General features: G+C 44.5%; 1 protein-coding gene across 1 annotated transcript; it reads left to right on the forward strand.

Moving 5' to 3' along the window:
- The first annotated feature begins 3,085 nt into the window (after window positions 1-3,085).
- On the forward strand, window positions 3,086-24,355 carry LOC127584956 (glutamate--cysteine ligase regulatory subunit-like). The gene is made up of 7 exons (XM_052042006.1): window positions 3,086-3,299; window positions 7,289-7,360; window positions 8,726-8,810; window positions 14,695-14,751; window positions 17,629-17,831; window positions 22,582-22,696; window positions 24,173-24,355. Exons 1-7 carry the CDS (start codon window positions 3,156-3,158, stop codon window positions 24,346-24,348), a joined length of 852 nt encoding a protein of 283 aa, XP_051897966.1. The 5' UTR covers window positions 3,086-3,155; the 3' UTR covers window positions 24,349-24,355.
- The last annotated feature ends 470 nt before the right edge of the window (window positions 24,356-24,825 follow it).

Raw genomic sequence — 24,825 nt, forward strand, 5'->3', positions numbered from 1 at the left:
GTGCTGTGTGACTCCACAATTCTACACACACATTCCTGGGTATCCCCAATATATATCTCTACTGGTGGAAAGAAATTAATCATCATTCAACAATATTTAACAACTTTGTGCTAAGGCTTTTAATTAAAACTATTAGCCATTGAAATGTACAGAAAGGTAGTGCAAGACCAAAGTGATGAAGCTAAAAATATATTTACATGCACTTAAATTAATGTAGTTTAAAAGCACAATGCACTACATCTAACAACTAATGAACTGCAAAACCGTATGTAGTTTATAGTTAAATTAATGTAGTTTAAAAGCAATATGCAGTATATCTAACAAATAATTAGCATTAAACAGTATATAGTTTATAGTTAAATTAATGTGGTTTAGAGCACTGTGTACTATATCTGAAAATAATGAGCTGTAAACCATATATTGTCATCTATAATAATTTTGCCACTTTGATTAAATGTTATCACTTTGATTAAATCTCCTTCAACCTCCTCTTTCCCAATGAAAACAACCCCAGTTCAGACAACCTCCCTTCATAGCTAAAACCCACCAGTCCTGGCAACATCACATCCGAGCCCGCAGAACCTCAGAGCCCCACAGAAGCATCAACTATGGGGTGGGATTTGAATCCATGACCTGTTGATTCAAAGGTGAATCCCCTGAACCACAGTTCAAGGAGCAAGCTGACTGGTTGAGTAGGTTCATTCAAATGAATGAATCAGCAGCAAGGAGTAGGCCACTCGGCCCCTTGAGCCTCCTCTTTCACTTAGTAAGATCATGCAGCTAATTTCCTTCTGAGATAAAATGCGCAGTTGGAACAAAAGAGCTAACTGGATATAAAGTCTAACTGCAGCAGATAGTAGAGCTGTGAACAGCCCTGGAGGTAAATGTAACCACAATTTTCCATTCCTATCTATCCCCTGCATTCCATCACTCCTTTGCTTATCCTTTTGACTTATAAACACTCATATATTCTGTTTCCACCAGCCTTTGAGGGAGAGAGCCACAAACGATCTGCTGGAGGAACTCAGTGGGTCGAGCAGCATCTGTGGGGGGGAAGGAATTGTCCGCATTTCGGATCGAGACCCTGCATCGGGACTGAGTGGGGAGAGGAGATAGTTACTATCGAGGGGGGAGGGGGAGACAGAAGCCTGAGGGTGATTGGTGTACCAAGGAGGGGTGGAGGAGGATGGTCAGATGGAGCCAGGTAGCGGGAGAGGAGGGGTGGAGTTGGGAGACAAGAGGCAGGTGGGTAATGGATGGAGGCGGATGAAGGAAAAGGGGCAGATCTCTTTCCCAACTCCACCCCATCCCCTCCTCAACCCTGCTCCATCTGCTCATCCCCCTTCATGGTACACCAATCACCTACAGGCCCCTGTCTCCCCCTCCCCTCTCCTCTTTACACGCGTCTCGACCCGAAACGTCGACAATTCCTTTTCTCCCCCACGGATGCTGCTCGACTCGTTGAGTTTCACCAGCAGGTTCCCTGTTGCTCCAGATTCCAGGAACCAGAATCCCTTGTATCTCCTTTGTGGAAGAGAGTTTCAAAGACTCACAATGCTCTGTGCGTAGACATTTCACCTCATCTCTTTCTTAAGTATGCAACCCCCTATTTCACACAATGAAACTCTGATCAGAAAGAAAAGATGAAATACAGGTCTCTTTGGTATTAACGATGAGGAATGGATGTGAATTCCATCAGACCCTCTCTTTGCGAGCGACTGTGGAGCTCAATAGACAGAGATGAGGAGAAATGCATAATGGAGAAAGGTTGCCTCAGACTGCAGGGTAACAAGAAAATGCAACCACAGAGCATCAGATTAAAGTGCTTGAACCCACAACCTTCTGACTCATAGGCAAGAGTGCAACCCATTGAATCACAAGAACATAGGAGGAGACCATTCAACCTGCTCCACCACTTAACACGATCTCTTACTTCAGTTCCACTTTCCTGCATTTTTTTGCCCATTTCCCTCAACATCTAAAAAAAATGTTGACCTCATGTGTTGAATTTAGTGTCTGAATATTTACAACCCTCTGGGGCAGAGGATTCCAAAGATTAACCACCCGCTGAAGATGAAATTTCTTCTCGTCTCTGTTCTGAATGGCTGACCCTTCATTTGAATCTGTGAACCTCTGCTTCAAACGTGTCCAGCCATTGTTAAAAGCCTTAAGAATTTTCAATCAAATCACTTTTAAGTTTAAGAGAGTATAGACGGTCTTCTGATCTCTGCAAGGCTTTAAGGTGAGGTGGGGGGGTGGAGTTTAAAGGAGATTTACGAGGTAATTTTTTTTTAACACAGAGAGCGGTGGGTGCCTGGAATGTACTGCCAGGGGAAGTGGTGCAAGCAGATATAATAGCAATGTTTAAGAGACTTTTAGACAGGCATGTTGAACAGGCAGAGAATGGAGGGGATATGGACCATGTGCAGGCAGAGGGGTTTCATTTGGATTGGCATCACAGTTGGCACAGACACTGTGGGACAAAGGGCCTGTTCCTGTGCTGTACTGTTCCATGCTCTAGGTTCTCTGCTCGTTTGACAAACCCTGCATCCTAACAAATGGCCTGATGAATTTTTGCTGCACTCCGTCTGTTCCAAGTCATGAGGATGGACAAGAGAGGAAAGCTCTTAGGATAGATTCGCAGTCACAAGACATAGATTAAACCCCATTACACCTTTATTCGGAGTTTACATATTGTAGTGCTTCAACTGGTGGGTGATCTAACTAAACCTACAGAGCTCTGATTGGCTATACCGGAGTGTTCCTAGAATTCCACACAGTCATTTCTAGATCATTGACTCATCCGCTAACAGTGGATCGACACCAGAGTGAATAACTGCATGGGTGGGGAGGATACCAGAATCTTGCAGAGTCATTTTATTGACAGATTATCCAACAGTGACTCAGCATCCAAGTAAGATCTCCGCCCAGCATCCCTAATTGGTTGTATAGTTCAGGCAAATACTTCATTCTGATTGGCTCCTACTTATGTTTTGCACGTATCCTGGGGCAGGATTTCTCTATTTATACATTACACCAGGCAGTCTAGTGTCACTGTGGGTGTGCTAATCATTGGAAAGCTTGGTGCAAATGAAACTATGTTCATCTAGAGGCCTGGAGTTTTAATTTTGCTATTGAGTTTGATATCTTGTTCCATGGACGTTCTGGCTTCTGAAATGACTGACCTGAATTCCCAGATGCCTGACTTCAGTTCAGTGAAATCAATCACTGTGTATACTGGTAACGTGGTGAGGTGGTGCCAATCTGCAAGAAGATATCCAATGACACCGGAGCAAGAGGTAGTGTGTGGTCAGTGATAAGGCACTGTACTACACTTTCTCTGTAGCTGTTACACTTTATTCTGCATTCTGTTATTGTTTTACTTTGTACTACCTCAATGCACTGTGTAATGAATTGATCTGTATGAACGGTATGCAAGACAAGTACATGTAACAATAATATTCTAATTCCAAGGTGGGACCTGTTAGTTATGGTACTCTGGAGGGGTGAGGTTAATGGGCATGTAAGGAACCTCTGGGTATGTCCCAGCTTCTGGTGGTTTGTGAAAATTCCTGTACTTTGTCTGGAATTCCAGAGCACAGGGGTTTCCACGTGAGGTCTGCTCATATATCAGCCAGAACCTCAGAGACTTGGAGGGTCTCTCCCGGCTCCCGGGAAAAGTTCCTGGGTCAAGGAGAGTGCCATGGTTATTTCATCCTTTTAGCATCGAATGACCAGTGTAAAAAAGGCCATTTGGCCCTACTACTCCATGGTGATGATTTAAACTCCACCCCAATTCATCTTGTCCCATCACTATCTCCTTATACTACTCACCTCCAACTGGGAGCTAGAACGGCTGCTTTGAGAGACTGAAGCAAGTTAAAGTTATTAAGAGATGAATATAGTTTTGATGCTAATAATGATCAAGTTTTAGGCATGATGTTCCAGCTGGAAGCCAATGCAACGGGATGATCATAGTGTTGTGAAGGTTTGAAGTAAATCCAGTTTTTAAAATACAGTAAGCTTACTGGATCCAGAGGTCTAGTTTTGTCCAGAGTATATTTTTTAATTCTTTCACCAGAAGAGGGCACCACTGGCAGGGCTAACATTTATGCCCCATCTTTATTTGCCACTCTACTAGATGTCCTGTTGGACTGTTTAAGGGAGGTACATTGATGGTTTGGAGTTACTTGTACATCCGAATAGGTAAAGATGGTAAATGTTCTTCCCTAAAGAACATTTATTGAACCGGTTGGTTTTATCAACAGTTTGGTAGTTTCTTAGCCACCATTACTGATATTTTCCCTTCATTTTCAGTGTTATTTACTTTAAATATACATTCTCCAGCTGCCTTAGTGAGAGTTAAGCTTGAATCTGTAGCCTAGGTTGTGAATACTAGTCTGGTAACATAATGAGCAGGTATTCACAAATATATTAAGACACTGCACACCAGAAGTGCACACACCGCAGTGGTTTATTTGCAAGGCAGAACACTCGACCTATGTACAGACTTCGTCTTCTACTTTCTGATTCAGATCCACACTGTTAACTCCACCAGAATGATCAGTAGTACTGCCAGAAGAAAATCAGTGTCCTTTGTCTTAAGGACACTGGAAAAAATAGCTGTTTTGAAACAGTGACTCACAAAGAACCTGAATAACCCTCCAACTAATGGGAGTCAGAGTCTGTAGCACCTGGTCTGAACTGAACTCCACCATAGTTAGAAGCAGTGAAGAGACACTTGGCTCCTCTGCCCAGAAGTATCAGGTTTTAATGTGAATGACCAGGAGATCTGCAAGCACAGGGCTTCAGGACAAATCAAGGGACAAGGTAAAGCTTGACAAGTATCAGAAAGGCAAGGTCCAACAGAAAATCCTGGATCTAATGTACAGATGGAGGGTGGGAAGAGGGACACGTTGATAACCATGACACATACACATTCCTCGGCATTGTCCAGGACATCTATGGCCCAAACACCCCTGGCCCTACCCCACAGAGAGCCAAGAACAAGGAGGCTGGGGAGTATCCTACTCCAGTTTGGATGTTTCAGAAATGAGACAAATGGGGATCTCTTCAATCTATATCACCTTCATTCCAGAACCAAGGTCACTCCAACCTCAGTCACTGAGCTCCAGCATATAGAAGACACTAGCTAATGCACACATTCAAAGGACAAGCTCTAATATCAATAACTCATTCACTGAAGCAGATGAGAGGATGGGCCTTAACACTTGGTGTCTGCCAACACTATTCTGAGAACTTCTTTCTCAATTTGTCCATAGTTATATTTGCTCCTTGTGAGAATGTGGAATGTGCAAGTATTAAGCTTCTCTTTCTCCTCACCTATCTCGTGATTATCACTGCACCTACACCATAACTTGGCACATCACCTACCATCTTCAGCCTGCGTGTGGTATTAGGATAAACAAAGAAAGCTTATTGTTCCTGCGACCTATTCTCCAACACACACTTATCAACCTCATCTTGATCCTCCTACCACTAACAAGCACTAGGGCTAATTTACAATTAACCTACCAACCCACATGCAGGAGAAAACTGGAGCACTCTGAGGAACCCCATGCTGTCACAGTTATCCAATGGAGACAAGTCATGGACCAAGAATTTACAGGCCATTTACAGGGAGAATGAGTAAACTCGAATGAGAGAGCACTAGGGATTAGGATCAGTTAAGGGGAAAGATTGGATAGATTGGGCTTGTTTTCCTTGGAGCATCGGAGACTGAGGGATGACCTCAGTCTCTGATGCTCCAGGCAAAACAAGAAGTATATAAGATTGTGAGAGGCATAGATAGGGTAGATCATTGCCCCATGATTAGGGTTTCAAAAATAAGAGGACGTAGGTTTAAGGTGAAAGGAAGGAGTTTTAAATGGGATCTGAGGGGTAATTTTTTTTTTAGAGTGGTTGACATCTGGAACACACTGCAGAGGAGGTGACGGAATCAGATATAACTACTACGTTTGAGATGCCGTTAGTCAGGCACCTAAGTAAGCAAGGGATAGAAGGATATGGCCCTAATACAGGCAAATAGGTTTAGTGTAGATGGGCAAGAAGGTCAGAATGAATTTGATGGGTTGAAGGGCCTGTTTCTGTGCTGTACAACTCTATGACTCCATGACACTGCCTTCTGTGTCACTACATTACCCCTGTATGAACTTTCTACCCTGTTACATCAATGTAGATTTGTTTAAACCTATCATCGTAACCTTTCAACAACCTTTAGTGTACCAACCAATGCTGAAAACATTCATCCAGCCCGGTTTCCTCAACTAGAGTCTGCCCTTTGAAGTTGGCCTGTATCTGCATGTTGATGTGGAGTCATTCTCAATGTCTGCTTTGTTGCACTGTACATTCCTTTTTCGAAAATATCTGTAAAACCTCGCCCGAGGAAGTGTTTAGCCTGATGGTGTTTTCTATCACAAACATCTGACTGAACTTCTCCTGACCAATTATTGATCAGCTTGAGGTGATATCAATCTGCATGTCAATGAGTTGGTAATGAATCAGCACCTTTGCTAGAAAGTTCTGCTGCCAGTACTGATCACGGCATAGGTTCTGCATAATCTCAGTTCATCACTGTCTCTGAATGAAGTCCGATCCATGAAGGTCTCTCTGTTGTCCTTTTGAATTGTCATCAAAATTGCTTTTAATTCTTGCTTTAACCTTGCATCATAGGCCATAACATTCATTTTGACAACTGGATTCCTTGCCTGCCCTCTGATGGGGGGGATATTGCCTTGTGACAATGGTCCTTCCAGCCCACTTCATGCTCTGTCTCATAGCTTTGCTATAATGTATGCTGGCCTCAAATCCTCTTCCCCATGACCCTCAATTCTCAATCTTTCATATATTTATCTATCTCCACCTTAAATCTATCCAATGATCACAGCTGGGGAGCCAGGTACAAAGTGCATCCAGTATCCAGATCTCGGTGGTGTTCCCCTGGGGTCCAGCGGTAGATCGATTCAGTAGCCTTTGACCTCCTGGTCATATCTGACTTGCAATGCACAAGCAGCGAAATCAGAGATACAAAAGGGTCTCAGTCTGCCACACTCTGTAGAGAAGTTTACCACAGGTAACCACAATCCACCCAAATACTCTGCTGCTACGCCCTAAACTGTCAGATCTTGTCTGATATCTCTCCGGTGAAGCACTTTCGGTAACTTAACACAATTTGTAAATCCAAATTCTCCACATCTTCTATTAACCTATCTTCCTGGCCAATTTGCAGACTGACTCTTTAATACATGATGTTAAAACTTTTTTTCAGATTCTGGACTGTATCAAGGCTGCTTTGGTTGAATGGGTTTCAAAGTTCAATCCAGATCAAGTTGAACTGAAGGTATGTGACCTAAATTGCACTCAGGCTTAAATTATTAATTCTCCCTCTGACTGTTTTCTTCTACATTTTATCTAAACACCAACACTTGAACTTACCTTGTGGTGAATCTGTGGAATTCATTTCCACAGAGGGCTGTGGAGGCCAAGTCATTGGGTGCACTTAAGGCAGAGATTGATAGGTTATTGATTGGTAAGGGGGTTAAGGGTTGTGTGGAGCAGGTGGGAGAATGGGGTTGAAAAAAAACCAACCATAATGATTGGCGGAGCAGACTCGATGGGCTGAATGGCCTAATTCTGCTCCTATATCTTATGGTCTTACTTGTGGAGCTGAGTGTGTGATTCATGCCACCATTTTAAATCATGGAAGCTCATGGTAACTATTTGGAATATGGTCGGACACTGTCCAACAGCTGAGACCTGAATCCTGTTAGTACTGATTCTGCTCCTGTTCTTTGTGGATGTTCACATAACATTCCCCAGCACAAGAATTCCCAATTTTTTTTATATTTAAATATTTTGTAAGTATTAAAGTAGGTATGGAATCAGAATCAAACTCCCTTTGGATAGATGCACCATGCTGTTGGTGTTGACTTTGGGGGGTGTCTAACTGAGAGAATCTGTTCACGGTCACATCTTGTTGTGGTTCCAATCTCCAATAATGGCAAGGGAGGTGGTCAATGTTGGGAATTCAAAGATTTACTTGGGAGTAATTAGCTAAGATTTCTCTGACATTTGGAGGTGCATGGGAATTCCATGGTTTCAAGTTCTGACTTGGAAGTATACGGAATTCATAAATAGTCTATTAAAAACAGGAAGGTTATGTTGAACTCATATTAGTCTAATATTGCATCCAATTCCAGTCACTAAACTTTAGGAAGGATGTGGGGGGTAGCAGAGAACAGATCCAGGAATGAGGGATTTCAGCTTCAAGGTTAGACTTGGAGATGCTGAGGTTGTTCTCCTTGGAGCAAGGAAGGTTGAGGGGAGATAATTTGAGCAGAGCATAATTTGCAGGGTTACAGGGAAAATATCAGCAATGGGACTGACAGGATTTCTCTACCAAGGGCCAGCACAGTCTCAATGGGCTGTATGTCCTCATTCCGACTTTCTCCACTGCTTCTGCTTTGGTTGTTACGTTGTCATCACTATGTCTAACTCCTGGACATTCACTAAACAGACTGCTTTGGTTCAAGAAGCTTGACCAGCACTGCCTTCTTTTGGGACAATGAGGGGTGGGCAATAAATGCTGGCTTTGTCAGTGATGGCCACATAAGGAATTAAATTTGTGGAATCCTAGATTAATGAAGTTATTCTTCTCTTTAGTATTTATTTAACATAATCTTATTTTTCTCGTTAATTTTGCCAGGGATTAGCAGAGCACGTTGTTTGCAATCTTATGCAGGATCATGAGAGGATTGAAACTAAAGAGAGAGAAGACATCAAATTATCAGGTAGATCTCTCCTAGAGGAAACTTGTGTTGGATCAATGGGACCTGCGGAAATGATTCTTCTCATTGGTTGTGGGTTATGATAGGCCTTCATGTCATTGGATGAAATGAACTCTCTCTGAACCAATCATTGGACAAACTGAAGAAATACAAGGGTGAGTTCATCAATCCTGTTGAGCTGGGGGCGAAGCATTGATTAAAGCTATGGTTTGAGCAATTATCACCCAACGGGCATGCAGTATTCAGAAGTGCTGTATGTTCGGTTATCTAGTTATCCTTGTCATTGTGCCGTTGGTGTGATGGGGGGGGGGGGGGGGAGGTGGAAGGTGCCCTTTCTGAGATTTACCCACTAAACCAGCTTTCAATCGGACGTGAAGATAAACCAGGCAGAGCCCAGAATTAATTTCTAGAGTGTCAGGAACTCCCCACTTGTTGAACCAGTATAAAACTATTCTCTACCAGGGGTTAGTCATGCCTCAGTATCTGTGTAGGTTACAGGTGTACTCGAACAACCAAGGCCAGCTGTTGAACTGCTAGAACAGGATGAGTCAATTACACAGACCTAATTTTCAAAATTGTCACCATCATATGTTTTATCTTTTAATCCAGATGAATTTACATTGTATATAGAACATAGAACAGTACAGCACAGGAACAGGGTCTTCAGCCCACAATATTGTGCTGAACTAATTAAGCTAACAATTAAATGCCTAACTAATTCAATCCTTCCTGGCTACACAATGTCCACATCCCTCCATTCCCTGCACATTCATGTGTCTATCCAAGAGCCTCTGAAATGCCTTTGTCGTATTTACCTCCATCACCACCCCTGGCAGTGCATTCCAGGCACTCACCACTCTCTGTGTGTAAAAATAAAACAAAAAAGCTTGCCCCACACATCTCCTTTCAATTTACCCCCTCTTACCTTAAATGCATGACCTCTAGTATTAGACATTTTGACCCTGGGGGAAAAAGATACCAGCTGTCTACTCTATCTATGCCTCTCAGAATTAAGATAAGATTTCTTTATTAATCACATGTACATCGAAACATTGAAAGCTATCTTATAATAGGTGGTTCTCCTCAGCCTTAAGGTTGTAAGTTCAGGTCAGACTCCTTCACAGTGAACTAGCTGGTGTTCCAGTGTAGACGTTGGAAGAAGAGTACTTTATATTCCATCCGGGTGGTCTACAACTCAATGGCATGAACACTGAATTCTCCAGTCTCAGGTAACCTGCACCCCTTCTGTCCCTTTATCATTCCTTCTGATCTACCCAGCTCCTCTCACACACACCCTTCTTTCCAACCCCCCAGCCTCCTATAACCCAGTTTCTTTCCCCTCCCTCACCTATCCTTCCGCCCATCACCCACTCACCGCTATCACTGGGTCCTCTGTCCCCTCTCCCACTGTTCCCATCTGCCCTCCCTCATCTGGCTCCACGCCCCACCTTCCTCTCCTATCAGATTCCATCACCCGTGGCCCTTTGTTGCCTCCACCTATCACCTCCCAGCCTCTGTCACTATCTCCACCCTTCCCTCCCCCACCTGACCATCTGCCAATCAACCCCCTCCCCACCTGGATCCACCTATCATTTGCCACCTCTTGCCCCGCCCCTCACCCTTATACCAGCCATCTCCCCTCTCAGTCCAGGTGAAGGGTCTCGACCCGAAACGTCGACTGTCCATTTCCCTCCACAGATGCTGCCCGACCTGCTGAGTTCCTCCAGCAGCTCGGTTTTTGCTCCAGATTCCAGCATCTGCAGTTTCTTGTGACTCTGTAGTACTCAGGATTATTAAAGAGGATGTATTTTGAATGAGGCTACACCTGCCTTCTCAGACTGAAATGAAAGACCCGCGACCCCACCCCCCCCACCCAAGGGATGAGAAAGAAGAACAATAGAGGTGTTGTACCCTGCCAGATACATGTGTCTTATTTAACTTTTCTGAAAGAATTGATTACATGATCATTTATTATCTGATCACTGCTTTGGGATCTTGCTGTGCACATTTCAGTTGTTGTCCTTCCTACAATAATTACACTTCAAGGAGGCACTTCATTAGATGTAAGATGATCAGGGGCGTGGAAGGCGCTACTGAAATACAGGGTGAATGCACACAGTTTTTTCCTCAGGGTTGGGGAATCTCGGTTTAAGGTGAGAGGGGAGAGATTTCAAAGGAACCTGAGGAGCAACTTTATCACCCAGAGGGTGGTCAGTATATGGAGTGAGCTGCCAGAGGAAGTGGTCGAGGCAGGTACAATAAAAAGGCACTTGGACAGGTACATGGATAGGGAAGATTTAGAGGGATATGGGCAAATGGGACCAGTTTAGGTGGGCATCTTGATTGATATGGACAGGTTAGGCCAAGGGGCCTGTTTCTGTGCTGTATGACTCAGATTCTAAATGCAAATCTTCACTTAACAGCAATAATAACCTGCAAGTTCTTTGGTGTAACCAACCAGTTTGAAGGAATTGAATCAGATGAGCAATGGTGCCCCTACTGCACCGTTCCTGTAGACCACCGGATATAGTCTGGATCTTCTATTCATGCGATGCACCCATGCACAGGCTGCTGATACACAGTGCCGTTGAATGATGTACAATTCAGGTCCCACTCCCTCACCTGGTGGACACTGGCTGGTGCTCCAGTGAAGATGTGCCACACTGTAACAGAGTTCTTCCTTTGAATGAGGCCACATCTGCTCACTCAGGCCCATGTGAGTGACCCCATGGTCCTATAATGAGGAAGAGGAGGTGAGGTCTCCCCTGAGCAATATTTATCACCTAATTGAATTGTCTACCCCCTTAACACTACCCCTTCACCACCCAGCAGTGATCATTTTTATTCACCATTGCTCTATTGCACTCTCCACAACTCCTTCTCCACTTACTTGTGTCTATCCCACTAACCACAACCCCCTTCCCCACTCACAGAAAACCCTCCTTGCTCAACAGAAGCCCTTCTATGCACAACTCAAACTCTTCCATACTTAACACAACTTCTTTCTCAACCAACATCCACACAGAAACCAGACTTCATAGGATGCTTTATCTAAAGACATAACTGGTGGAGGTTGAACGGAACCTCTGACATACTTCCCCTATAAGGGTTATCCCCACCTTTTTACTACCTATTTTTTTGGGATCTGGCTGTTGCCCTTGAGAAGGTTGTGGTGAGTTGTCTTCTTGAAGCACTGCGGTCCTTCTAGTGAAGGTCTTCCCAAGGTTCTGCAGGGCACTGAGTTCCAGAACTTTGATCAACAAGGAAGGAACAGCAATACATTTCCAAGTCAGCATGGTGCGGGACTTGGAGGGGGACCTTGACATCCCACTAGAGGGGGAAAGTTTAGAGATGTGCGGGGGAAGTTTTTTTTACACAGAGTGGTGGGTGCCTGGAGTGGGCTGCTGGAGTTGTTGGTGGAAGTAGATATGATAGTGGCATTTAAGAGGATGTTAGACCCATAAATATGCAGGATATGGAGGGATATGGATCACGTACAGGTAGAAAAGAATTAGTTTAATTCGGCATCGTGTTCAGTGCAGGCATCGTGGGCCGAAGGGCCTGTTCCTTTGCTGTACTGTCCTATGTTCTCACTACGGATTCCTCTTGGGATCCAACATGCAATCCTGGCCTGAGCCCTTCAGGCAGCAAATCAAACCCTACCGTCACCACATCTGCATCCAAACTTAAGGTACAAGTAGCCTCCCTCTCCCTCTTTGCAAACCATCCGGACTGATTCTCGGGAATTCTCTGTCCTGGATTTCTCCCGACAACAACCCTTGGTACCCAAGTGAACTACGATCTGCAGGCGGAGAACCTCCACCAGCTCCACAGTGGAAAAGTCGTTGATTCATTTGCTGCCTCTTACACCACAACCATGTTCCCATGGGCTGTGCAGTGGTGCCACATGTATCGCTGGTCTGACACACCTTTGGAAGCCCAGGGGAATTTCTAGCCAGAGTTATACTGCTTCCTTAAAGGAGTATTGGTATTGGTTTATTATTGTCTCTTGTACCGAGGTACAGTGAAAAACTTGTCTTGCATACCGACCATACAGGTCAATTCATTACACAGTGCAGTTACATTGAGTGAGTACAGAGTGCGCTGAGGTAAAAAAAAATAACAGTAGAGTAAAGTGTCACAGCTACAGAGGAAGTGCAGTGCAGGTAGACAATAAGGTGTAAGGTCACAACAAGGTAGATTGTGAGGTCAGAGTCCATCTCATCATACACGGGAACCGTTCAATAGTCTTATCATTGTGGAATGGAAGCTGTCCTTGAGCCTGGTGGTGTGTGTAACATGTTCTTTCAGATTCACAGGAGCATTATCACACTAAGTGTGACACGGAACTACATTACGTGATATTAGGGAAGTGATCAAAAACTCAGGCAAAAGTTTAAAGAATCTTACAATGGAGAAAGAATTGGGGAGGGTTGAAGAGGGAACCTACAAATAAGATGTCACGGTTCCGAGTGCTGGTCCTCGATTTGGCCCCATTGATGGTGTCTTGTTGTGCAGCACATGGATTCCATGCACCACTAATTGCATAATAACACACACCTGAGTTCCATCAGGAGACTAGTATAAGAACCCTGGTTCACTAGCACTGGTTACCAGAGTATTGGTCAATTTTTGGGTATAGGTCAGCTCTTGGCTGCTTAGAGATGGTAACTCTAGAGCAGTCCTGGTTTTGCTGTTTCTCCTGAAATATCCTGTTTCTGTGTTGGGACTCTGCCTCAGATCTTTGAGGCAAGATTCCTTCTGGTTGCTGCCTGTGTTTGGTCCTGAGGAAGCATCCTGACTCCAGTCTTGTATTGATGTTCTGCATTTGGGTTCTCTGTGATCTTGCTCTTTCCTTGACATCCTGACATAAGGAGTTAGAGTTGGCTTCAATACTCCTCAGTCATTTAATAAGATAATGGCTGATCTTTATTTACTTATGGCAGGGAAGAAGGCCATTCAGTCTATTGGGTCCATGCCAGCTCCCAACAGAACAATCCCATTTTCCCTTTCAGCAACAATCCTGATGCAAGGTTTTGACCTGAAGCATCAACTGTCCATTTCCCTCCACAGATGCTGCTTGACCTGATGAGTTCCTCCAGCAGATTTTGTTGCTCCAGATTCCAGCATCTGCAGTCTTTGTGTCTCCATTCTGCCTCTCCTTGTTTCCCTGTACCCTTGCAATCTATTCTCTGGCACATGCTCATCAACTCCCCTTGAATTTTTTCACCACTTATCTACACTGAGGGGTAATTTAGAGGCCAATTAGACCCATCAGAACATCTTTGGGGGTGTGAAAGGAAACTGGAGCACCTGGGGGAAATCCATGGAGGTACAGAGAGAATGTGCAAACTCTACAAAGACAACACCTGAGATCAGGATTGAACCTGCATCACTGGAGCTGTGAGGTAAAAGGACTAACCACTGCTGCCTTAATCTTATAACCTCAACATTCCCACCTTATTTCCCCATATTGCTTACCAAACTACAAGCTACATTTGTCTTAAAAACATTGAGAGATGATGACTGCCACTTCCCTTTCAGCAAGAGACTTCAAACCTCCTGAGGGGAGAAAATTTTGTCATCTCCATAATAAATTGATGACCCCTAATTTCAGAGTTTAGGACCTCATTAGCAAGGCCATCAATGGTGGCATTAGAAGATCCTGAAGGATGTTAGGATCATTGAAATCCATGATGGAAAAGAGGCCATTTGGCCCATTGTGATCATACTGGTCAAAAAAAGAAAGCTATGTAGATTCATCCCCCTTCTCAGCTCTTGTCTTTGTAGGTTACAACTCCTCAGGTGTGGGATAGGGTTTGGGGAATTTACGGAGATGGGGCTTGTTTGTATGAATAACTGCTGATCTTCTTCCCGTCTTATTTAGCCAAGCTGTTCATCTGCAGATATGAACCTGGAATCATCAAAGAGGCTGCAACGAGAGGTAGGTACAACCAACTTGGACTCTCCAGTGGACCAGCAAGTAAATCTCTTCTCGTTGTATGGATGGGGCTCCTAATACCAGGGAAATTGCTGCACTTTACTACACTGAGACTGCTGTGTCCTACAGAGGTGGTGATGGAAGGTGGGACTGAGCTGGGTGGCTCTTTTCTGTGGCACATGGAGATGATGGGTAGAATGGGCTCCTGCATTGTAAACTTGCTAAGATTCAAAGCAGGTGATTGGATATCATGGAACCTGCATCATCCTCCTGCAGGGTACTGAGGTGCAACAGAGGTCCTGTGACTGCCAATTGGGAACTTATGGTCAAGGCAACCTTTGTTTGTGCAGGATGTATGCTCCACTGTCCTGACAGTGGAGCTCAGCTGGGGTCTTGATTTTACAAAACATTAACCAGAGACCTTCCCAGGCAGTCCTGACCACAGTTAATTCCATTTCCCAGTGGACTGGGTGTTATCATTTATTTATTTACTACTTTATGATGCAGGCCATTTGGTCCATCAGGTCCATGCCAGCTCTCAATGGAGCAATCCCATTCCCCTTATTTCCCTGTACCCCTGCAAACTATTCTTTCTCATTTAGCCATCAAATCCCCTTGGATGTTTTACAACCAGGCTTAAGGACAGCTTCTATCCCACTGTGATAAGACTATTGAACAGTTCCCTTATACGATGAGATGGACTCTGACCTCTCAATCTACTTTGTGACCTTGCACCTTATTGTCTACCTGCAGTGCACATTCTCTGTAGCTGTGACACTTTACTCTGTGCTGTTTTTGTTTTTACCTGTACTACCTCAATGCACTCTGTACTAACTCAATGTAACTGCACTGTATAATGAATTAACCTGTACGATCGGTTTGCAAGACAAGTTTTTCACTGCACCTTGGTACAAGTGACAATAATAAACCAGTACCAAATAAATACTCCAGGGCAATTAACCTGCCAGCACATCTGTGTGAGATGGGAAGAAACTGGGAGCATCCAGGGGAAATCCACACAGTTACAGGAGAACATGCAAATTCCACACAAACAGCACCCAAGGTCAGGATCAAACCCTGGAGCCCAGCAGCGCCAACTTCTCTGGCACAGTGTTGTCCTCACCCAACTTCTAGTGTGGGTAAAGACAGATTAGTGGGTTATTTGTCACTGCTGTGCACACTTACTCTTGGTGGCTTTGCCCTAATTCACTCTTGTATTTCTCCTGCACCATTACCTTACCATATCCATGTGCCACACCCTTCAAACTATAATTAGAAGCAAGAGTAGGCAACTTGGCCCTTCGTGTCTGGCTGTTCCTGCACCTCGCCACCACTTCCCTGCACTAGCTCCATACTTCTCACAAAGTAGGAGGAGGCCATTTGGCCCACTGAGTCTATGCCAGCTCTCAGAGCATTCCCATCAGTCCAATTCCCCTGCAACATATTCTCTCCCACATGTCCAACAACTGCCCCGATTCCCTTGCCACCCAGGGATAGTTCACAGTGGACAATCAAAGCTAATCACCGAGTTCCGTTCCTTTGTCCATACCCATTTACACTAATCCTACATTAATCCCATTTTATTCTGCCCCAAATTCCTATCAACTTCCCAGATTCTAGCACTCACCTACAAACTGTGGGCAATTTACAGTGGCTAATTAACCTACCAGCCCGCATGTCATTGGGATCTGGGAGGAAACTGGAGCACCTGGTGATCACTGGGACAATTCCACAGACAGCACCAGAGGTTAGGATTGAACCCAGGTCATTGGAGTTATGAGGTATCAGCTCCACTGACTCTGCCACTGTGCTTCCCCTCCATCAGCCAAAGGGTTCTCCATGTACATTATGGTAAGATTCATCTGTTATGTTTGCCAGAAAGTTCATCACCCTGTTTCTTTCCCGTCCTCCACCCACCCCATCTGCCCACCTCCCTCACAGATTCCATGCTCCACTTTCGTCTCCTATCAGATTGCATCACCTTCAGCCCTTTGACACCTCCACCCATCACCTCCCAGCCTCTTGTCGCTATTTCACTCTCCCCTCCTCACCTGGATCCACCTATCACCTGCCAGCTCTTGCTCCGGCCCTTCCCCTCACCTCTTTATACTGGCCATCTCAACTCCATCTTCCAGTCTGAATGAAGGGTCTCAACACGAAATGGCAATTGTCCATTTCCGTCCACAGATGCTGCCTGACCTGCTGAGTTCCTCCAGCATCTTGTTCTTTGTTCCATATTCCAGATCTGCAGTCTCTTGTATCTTCATCATCGCATTAGAATACAAAGCCTGAACAGCCCCGTAGGTTCAAGAATAAGAATCTGGAGTAACGTTAGCAGAGCACATATCTTAAGGCACTGTTTAGGAAGCCATAATGAGGAGATCAGAATCTGTTGTGAAATTTGTTCTTTGGCAGCAGTACAGTGCAAGGCATAAAAATTACTGTAAGTTATAAAATAAATAGTGTAAAAGAGGAATAATGAGGTAGTGTTCATGGGTTCGTGGACCATTCAGAAATCTGATGGCGGAAGGAGAGAAGCTATTCATAAAATGTTGAGTGTGGGTCTTCAGGCTCCTGTACCTCCTTCCCGATGGTAGTAACGTGAAGAGGGCACGTCTTGGGTGGTGAGGGTCCTTAGTGATGGATTCTTGAGGCACCGCCTCTTGAAGATGTCCTCGATGGCAGGGATGGTTGTGCCCATGATGGAGCTACAATCCACGATGGAGATGGATTGTTATGTAACCAGGGAGGGGCAAAGCCTTGAGTGAGAATTTTCAAATCGACATTTTGTTAATCTGGAGTCCAACCAGTCCACTGTCATTCAGATGAGAATGCAGAAAGTAGAGCATTAAGTGACATGTTTTCTCTATTCAATCGCAGTCTGTTTAGAGCTGGGAGTGGCTCAGCTAGATTCCATAATCCTTGCCCTGCCCCCATTGCCAGAAGGGAAATGTCGATCCCTAGAAGAGCTGCAGCCTCCTTGGGAGGAGCTGGAGTCGCTGATCCGAGAGCAGAAGGTCATGTCAATTGGAGTGTCAGACTTGGACCAGAAACTACTGGAGGCCCTTTGCCTAAGTGCACAGGTGGGAATCCCCAACTTCTCTTTCTTGCTTTGTTCCCATGAGTATGTTCCCTTCCTGACACTCCCAGGTGAATGTGTTTCTTCACACCATGTCCCCCTCCCACCCCGGTCATTCTCTCTCCTCCTCTCCCCCATCGGGCAGAAGATACAAAAGCTTGAGAGCACATACCACCAGGCTCAACGACAAGCTTCTATCCTGCTGTTATCGACTCTTGAACAGACCCCTCATACGCTAAAGATGAACTCTTGATCTCCAAATCCACCTCATTGTGGCCTTGCACTTTGTCTGCCTGCACTGCACTTTCTCTAACTGTAACACTATATTCTGCATTGTTTTTCCTTTAGTACTGCCTCAATGCACTCATGTACGGCATGATCTGTCTGGATGACATACAGTGAAAAGCTATTGTTTGCATCTTGGTACATGTGACAAAAATAAACCAATTCTAATATGTTACAGTGTAGTAATTAAATTTCTGGGTTCATGTCTAGAAACCTTGAATATTAATCTGTAATCAGGAGTTCAAATAGCATCTATGGGCATTATATACAAATAATCAAATAAAATTAGAATTTAGATAGATAAAATCTGTATCAATCATGTAAAAACTCACTAAAGTCCTGAAGGGAAGAAAATTTGCATCCTTACTTGGTCTGGCCTGTAGTCACTTCAGATCCACCAATGTGGTTGACTTTTAGTTGCCTAGGACACGTTCATTCAGTTCAGTGACAAGTAGAAGCAGTGTACTGATTATCTGGTGTTATAGGGTGACTGTGGCTTTAGGGCAGATACAGACGCCTGAAGTCCCACACCACCATGTTCAAGAAAAACTACTTCCCTTCAACCATTTGGTTCTTGAACCAACCTGCACAACCTTAATCACAGTACAGCAACACTATGACCACTTTGCACTGCAATGGACTTTGTTTCTTTTTCGTTCTAATTGTGTTCTTTCTTGTAAAAAAAAATTGTGTATAATTTATGTTTAATTTATGTTTTCCTTGTGAATGCTGCTCATCTGATGCTACGGACCTGTGCTGCTGCAAGTAAGTTTCTCACGGCACCTGTGCACATGTACTTGTGCATATGACGATAAACTCGACTTTTGAATTTCATTACGTACAAAGTGCTGTGAGTGGCTGCTCTTTAGAGGCCTGTCAGCCCAGGCTGGAGAGGCCCTTTCGGTGAATGTCCATGAGGAGCTGAGTTTCTGACCCACTCCTTCAGGGTGGATGCGTTTGGAACACTTTGCTTGAGAAGGTGGTGAAGGCAGGGTCCACTCATAACATTTAGGAAGAATCTAGAGGGTGCACTCAAATCCTGTGCTGTATGACTCTATGAATCTTGCGTTTCCGTATCTGTTCCATTCCCGGTTCCCTACCCAGGAGGAAGCCCAAGCAACCCAGATCCTACATGCCCTGCCATGTTGGTAGTGGAGGCAAATACGATAGAGGTGTTTATGAAGCTCTCAGATAGGCACATGAATGTTCAGGGAATGGACACATATGGATCTTGTGTATGCAGAAGGGATTCATTTAGTTAGGTGTTTAATTACCAATTTAATTAGTTTGGCACAACATGGTGGGCCGAAGGTCCTGTTCCTGTGCTGTACTCTTGTGTTCTGGATTCTACTATACTAGGAATGGACAATAAGTACTGAGCTTGCCAATGCCAGCCTCATCATCTGGTAAATGGGACTTACCTGCCTCCTACGACTCGAGTGGGAAAGACCATTTCTAAGATTACTTTATAGCCCTGTGTCATTATAGCTCATGATTGCCGTGTGTTCAGATCCCGCTCTAGTTTGGAAGAATGAGAGAAGATCTCATTGAAACTTATATTTATAAAAGGGCTTGACAATGAACATGTTTCCGTCATCTGTGGGATCTAGGAGCAGGAGGCACAGTTTCAGAAATAAAAACAAATGTTGGAAATACTCAGCAGGTGAGGCAGCATCTGTAGGGCAAGAGAGTGTTAACATTTCAGGTCAGAGACCCCCTGTCAGTACATTCAGAATAAGGGCTGAGGACTGGGATGAGGAGAAATTTGCCCACTAGAAGTGGGAATCTTTGGAATTCTCTTCTCTGGAGGGCTGTGGTGGCTCGATCACTGTGTTCATTTGAAACAAAGGCCGATAGATTTCTGGACATTGAGGGAATCAAGGGAAGTGGGGATAGAACTGGAAAATAGCCTGAGGTAGATAATCAGCCGTGGTCTTTATCAGCAGAGCAGTGAGAAGGGTCGGGTGGCTCCTGTTTCTTGTGCTGAATATCTAGGCTTCTACCCCCGTGCAGCACTGAGGGGGTGCTGCACTGTCGAAGGAACTATCTGTCAGACATTAAATTGACAATCCATCTGCTTCCCTAAGTAAATGTGAAGGATACTGTTTTGAAGAATAAGGGATATCTCCCTTCTGTCTTCGTGGTAGGCTGGTCCAGAAGATTAAGGTGCAAGCGGTGCGAGGCATGTCGGCAAACTGGATCCAAAATTGGCTAGGTAATAAGAAGCAGAGGGGAATGGTGAATGGGTGTTTTCCTGACTGGAAATCTGTAACCAGCTGTGTAGCACAGGGATCAGTGCTGGGGCCCTTGTTGATTGCAATATACATAAATGACTCGGATGAGAATGTATAGGGGTATGATTAGTAAGTTTGCAGATGACATGAAAATTATTGGAGTTGTAGGTAATGAAGAAGGTTGTTTGAAGACACGGTGGGATATAGATCAGATGGGAGGCAGGGCAGAGCGGTAACAGGTGGAATTTAATCCAGACAAGTGTGAGGTAATTCGGGAGGTCAAATTCTGGTAGAACATGCAGAGTAAATGGCAGCGAGTGTTGATGCACCGAGAGATCTTGAGGTGTAAGTTCGTAGTTCCTTGAAAGTGGTGCCACACGTAGTGTAGTAAATATGGTATTTGATATGCTTGCCTTCATAGGCCAAGGTATTGAGTATAAGGGTAGGGATGCCATGTTGCAGTTATACAAAACATTGTTTAGACTGAACTTGGGAGTATTGTGTACAGTTCTGGTCACCATACTACAGGACAGATGTGGTAGCAACAGAGAGTGCAGAAGAGATTCACCAGTATGTTGACTGGAATAAAGGGCTGAAGTTACAAGGAGAGATTGAATAGGCTGGGTTTGTTCTCAATGGAGCGTAGGAGTCTGAGGGGTGACCTTAGGTTTATAAAATGATGAGAGGCGTAGACAGGACATAGTCAGAATCTTTTTCCCGAGATAATTGAGTCTAGAACTAGAGGGCACAGGTTTAAGGTGAGGCACGCTGTGTGTTTTACACAAGAGTGGTGAATATCTGGAACAAGCTGCCGGGGAGGTGATAAAGGTGGATACAATTACAGTGTTTAAAAGGAATTTGGCCAGGTAATTAGATAGGAAAGAAGTAGAGAGATATGGGTCTAATGTGGGCAAATGGGATCAGCGTAGAAAGGCATTATGATCAGCATGGATGAGGTGGGCTGTAGGGACCCATTTCTGTGCTGTACAATTCCATGATTCTACATTAAAACATATCCCCAAGCAAATATGCACATACAAAAGAAATCCTGCAGCTACAACTTCCATTTTTATAGTGCCTTTGATGTTGCCAAATATTCCCAAGACAGGAATGTTGTCAAATAAGGCTTGGTCAGAGGTATGTTTAAGGAGCATCTGAAAGGAAAGGAAGGCAGAGTTTTAGGGGAAAGATTCCAGACCAAGGTAGCTGAAGGCATGGCTACCTAAGTGGTCCAACTCTGTTCATGAATGGCAAGGCTCAGGAATGGAGGGGAGTACAGGTCTTGGAGGGTTCTGGGAGAGTGCAGAAGTGGGGGAATGGCTGGAACATAGAATCACAGTCATACAGCAGAGAAACAGAACCTTCGGCCCAACTGGTCCATGCTGACTAAGATCCCCATCTGAGCTAGTCCCATTTGCCCCTGTTTGGCCCACATCCCTCTTAAACCTTTCCTATCCATGTACCTGTCCAAGTACCTTTTAAACGTTGTTAATATACCTGCCTCAACCACTTTCTCTGACAGCTCATTCCATATACTGACCACCCTCTGGGTGAAAAAATTGCCCCTCTGGTTCCTATTAAATCTCTCCCCTCTCACTTTAAATCTATACCCTCTAGTTCTTAATTCCCCAACCCTGGGACTGTGCATTCACCCTATCTGTGTCCTTTATAATACAGAACACACAAGAATTTTAAAGTGGCCTGTTACCACATCAGTGCTTGTGGGAGTTTGCTGATTGCCTACTGAAGTGCTGACATTAAACAGAAGGATTACAGTATCAGGAAGGGAGCCACTAAGATCTAAATTTCATGGGTTAATTGGTGGGTCAGACAAACTTGCTTCCAGTAAAGCTGCAAGAGAGGCTGCATCTTTCAGTGCCAACATGATTGAAATCGGCCAGGGTTTCTGACCCTGGTTGCTAGGGAGTGGGTGTATGGATGGGTGGTTGGCCTACATTCATGCTGTGGTCTGACTAGATGCCCTCTACAGTGGAACAGCAGGTCCTCTGGGCTCACACCTAAACATTGGCCACTTGGACCAGGTACCAGATAGTCAGAGCTTCTGCCAGCTTATAGTTCATAGTCATACAGCACAGAACCAGACCTTTTGGCCCACTATGTCTGTGCCAACCATGCTCGCAGAAGGGTGGGTGAAAAACTGAGGTTGAAATGAAGAATCTAAATGCTGCCAGCTACCTTTTACAACAGTTCTAACCAAGTTTATCTCTGCTGCAGGTTCAACCAAGCAGCTGCCAGGTGAACCTTGCCTCTTGCTGCGTAATACCACCTGAACTGACTGCCTGGGCTGGTGAAAATGGCATTCAATTGTTGACCCATAACGACCCTGCAGGTGAAATATCCAATGATCTTCCTGCTTTGGTGTCCTCGTTGTTCTCCTTTGCTGATTTTTCTTTTCCATTTGTGGATCAGCTTGGCAGAGTCAGGAGTACATTGTTCAAGCCCCAATCCAACATGGGAAGATGCACCCAGGCGTGATTAGTGCATTGGGGAATTACTGGCAAGCTTTTCTCTTGGAGGAGATGTTGAGCTGACTCTGCATCAGCTGGGTCAAGGGGATGTAGGAAATCCCACATAATCCAGTAGAAACCCATCAGGTTATCCCAGCCAACATTCATAGAACATACAACAGTACAGCACAGGAACAGGCCCTTTGGCCCACAAATGTGCTGAACTAATTACACTAGTAATTAAATGACTAACTAAACTAATCCCTTCTGCCTACACAATGTCCATGTCTCTCCATTCTCTGCATGCTCATGTGCTTACCTAAGATCCTCTTAAACGCCTCTATCATATGTCTCCACCGCCACCCCCGGCAGCACACTCCAGGCACCCACCACTCTGTTTAAAAAAAAAACTTGCCCCACACATCTCCTTTGAACTTACCCCCTCTCACCTTAAATGCAAGCCCTCTAGTATTAGCCATTTCGACCCTGGGAAAAAGATACCAGCTGTCTACTCTAGCTATGCCTCTCATAATCTTATAAATTTCTATCAGGCCTCCCCTCAGCCTCTGCCGCTACGGAGAAAACAATCTGAGTTTGTCTAACCTCTCCTTATAGCTAACACCCTCTAATCCAGGCAGCATCCTGGTGAACCTCTACTGCACCCTCCCCAAAGCTTCCACATCCTTCCAAAATGGAGTGACATTAATGAAAGCAGATTAATCAGGCTGGTTATCCGTTTGAGTTTACAGAGTAACCAGCACCACCAAGAGTAGAAGTGCTAATCATACTTGACTACTTTATTGGAGCTTTATTCTCCTGCCTCTGACTCTCCCACCATTGGTCGCTTATGTTGTCCATCCCTGCATTCACCTGTCCAATCAGAAAGCAAATAGGCTCTTTATTCACTAATTGGCTGACTCTTTACCCATTGTGCAACTGTTCTAAGTCAGGTTATATCTGCTGCAGGTCCAACCAAGTGTTAAGTAAACCTGGCCTCTTACTGTGTACTGTCTTCATGAAAACCCATTTTTTTCCCCACATCCAATAATCTTTTAATGGTATAGTTCACAAAACTGTTCACCGAGACTGCTTATGAACACAACTTATTAATTCCCCCCATTATTTATTTCCTGGGTTCATTGCAACGATCCCCCGAATTTCTAGAGACTCCTGCAAAGTTGGAAACCATAATCAGGACTGGATGATGTCAGATTTATGATTATGTAGCCTTTCTTAAAATCGGCTGAAAAATATTTGTGGTCAGAAATCACAACAGCAGGGACCAATAGCTGGTAAAGCTTTAACTACATGGTTTATATGGGTAACAATATTTCACTGAGGTTTTCTCCCCTGACCAGATATCCTCCCAGTTGAACTCTTCCAGGAAGCCCTCAGTGCCAGCCTACAGGACCCTGGCATCTCTGAGTGGGTACCAAGGTGGATCCTTCGCTACTCAGCAATCATCAAGCACAGAGGGGTCATTGAGTCAAAAGGGTATGTGATCAAGGCAGAGAGAAGAGCAGAGCATCTCTGAGTCTGCCCTGAGCCACAGGTGCCGCGGTTGGATTTGCTATTCCATCTCAGTCTCTGGGAGCTCTGGAACAGCAGATGCAAAAACACTGGTTCAGATGGGACCTAAAACTGGGCATTGAATTGCAAACCAAGCAGTGGCATCTAATGCAATATTTTCACTATGTCCTCCTCTGGCTATGTACAGTCATGAATCTTGCTAATCGTGAGAAGATGTGCAACAGTTATTGATGATCATCGCCAAGTTGCTACCTTACCCAGAGGCCCCTGGGTTGGTTACTGTGGGTTACTAAAAGAAAAGTGCATTTCTGTAGTGCCACAGGCAGTTCCCACAGTGTGTTACAGCCACTTCAAGGAAGAGTCACTGTCTTAATATTGCAACACCACCAATCAGCCTCTCTGACCCAGTATGTGAACAACTTTAACTCCTGAGCATCAGTTCTATAGGTATATTCTTAGAATTTAAACATTCCTTTTTATC

Source organism: Pristis pectinata, chromosome 31 (genome assembly GCF_009764475.1).
Source record: "Pristis pectinata isolate sPriPec2 chromosome 31, sPriPec2.1.pri, whole genome shotgun sequence".
NCBI classification, from domain to species: domain Eukaryota; kingdom Metazoa; phylum Chordata; class Chondrichthyes; order Rhinopristiformes; family Pristidae; genus Pristis; species Pristis pectinata.